The sequence below is a fragment of the Dendrobium catenatum genome, unplaced genomic scaffold (genome assembly GCF_001605985.2).
Source record: "Dendrobium catenatum unplaced genomic scaffold, ASM160598v2 original_scaffold_170145, whole genome shotgun sequence".
Lineage (NCBI taxonomy): Eukaryota > Viridiplantae > Streptophyta > Magnoliopsida > Asparagales > Orchidaceae > Dendrobium > Dendrobium catenatum.
In genome coordinates this window covers 1-542 of record NW_021488568.1, presented here as the reverse complement: position 1 = coordinate 542, position 542 = coordinate 1, and the positions used below count along the sequence as shown (strand labels likewise).

The following is a 542-nucleotide window of genomic DNA, read 5'->3' as shown; positions in this document are numbered from 1 at the left end:
AATGTATGCTCTCCTGCTCTCCCATAGTGCAATACTTTCCTGGTGATACAATGCCCAATCAGTATTTGACTTACCACGTCCATCAACTCTTACAAAACTAGGATCCATTGGCATGATATCAGTGGAAGGGCAGCATCCAAATTGTCGTAGTACTCGATCATGGAGATGCCACTCAACCCTTTTCCAACTGATCAAAGAAACTCTGGAGAGCCAAGTGTCCTGACCTGAAGTGCATATCTCTGGAACCTGAGCACGAATCTCTGCAGTGTATTGTTCCCATATTACCTGAATCATTTTTATATAACAATTTAATCTTCATAATATCGAACAAATATGATTAAAATGTACCAATATAATTATACTTAACATACCTGACTCTCCAGTAAGTCATCCAGCTCATCCCTGTATGTCATAACATTTCCTATAGGTACCTCCCGAAGTCGTTACTCATTCCACCTATTTAATATTTATTAATACTTTAGCAATAAAATTAAAATTAAATAATATAAATATAACAAATTACCTTATTCCAACACTCAAAC

The 542-nt window shown here is 36.0% G+C and overlaps 1 protein-coding gene across 1 annotated transcript; it reads right to left on the bottom strand.

Moving 5' to 3' along the window:
• Nucleotides 1–9: 9 nt before the first annotated feature.
• Nucleotides 10–459, bottom strand: LOC110106949 (serine/threonine-protein phosphatase 7 long form homolog; the record flags this gene model as incomplete). The annotated part of the gene is made up of 2 exons (XM_028692312.1): nt 372–459; nt 10–285 (listed from the first exon to the last, which is right to left on the bottom strand). Coding segments are annotated over exons 1-2 (318 nt in total), but the record flags the coding sequence as incomplete, so codon positions are not given.
• Between the last annotated feature and the right edge of the window lie 83 nt (nt 460–542).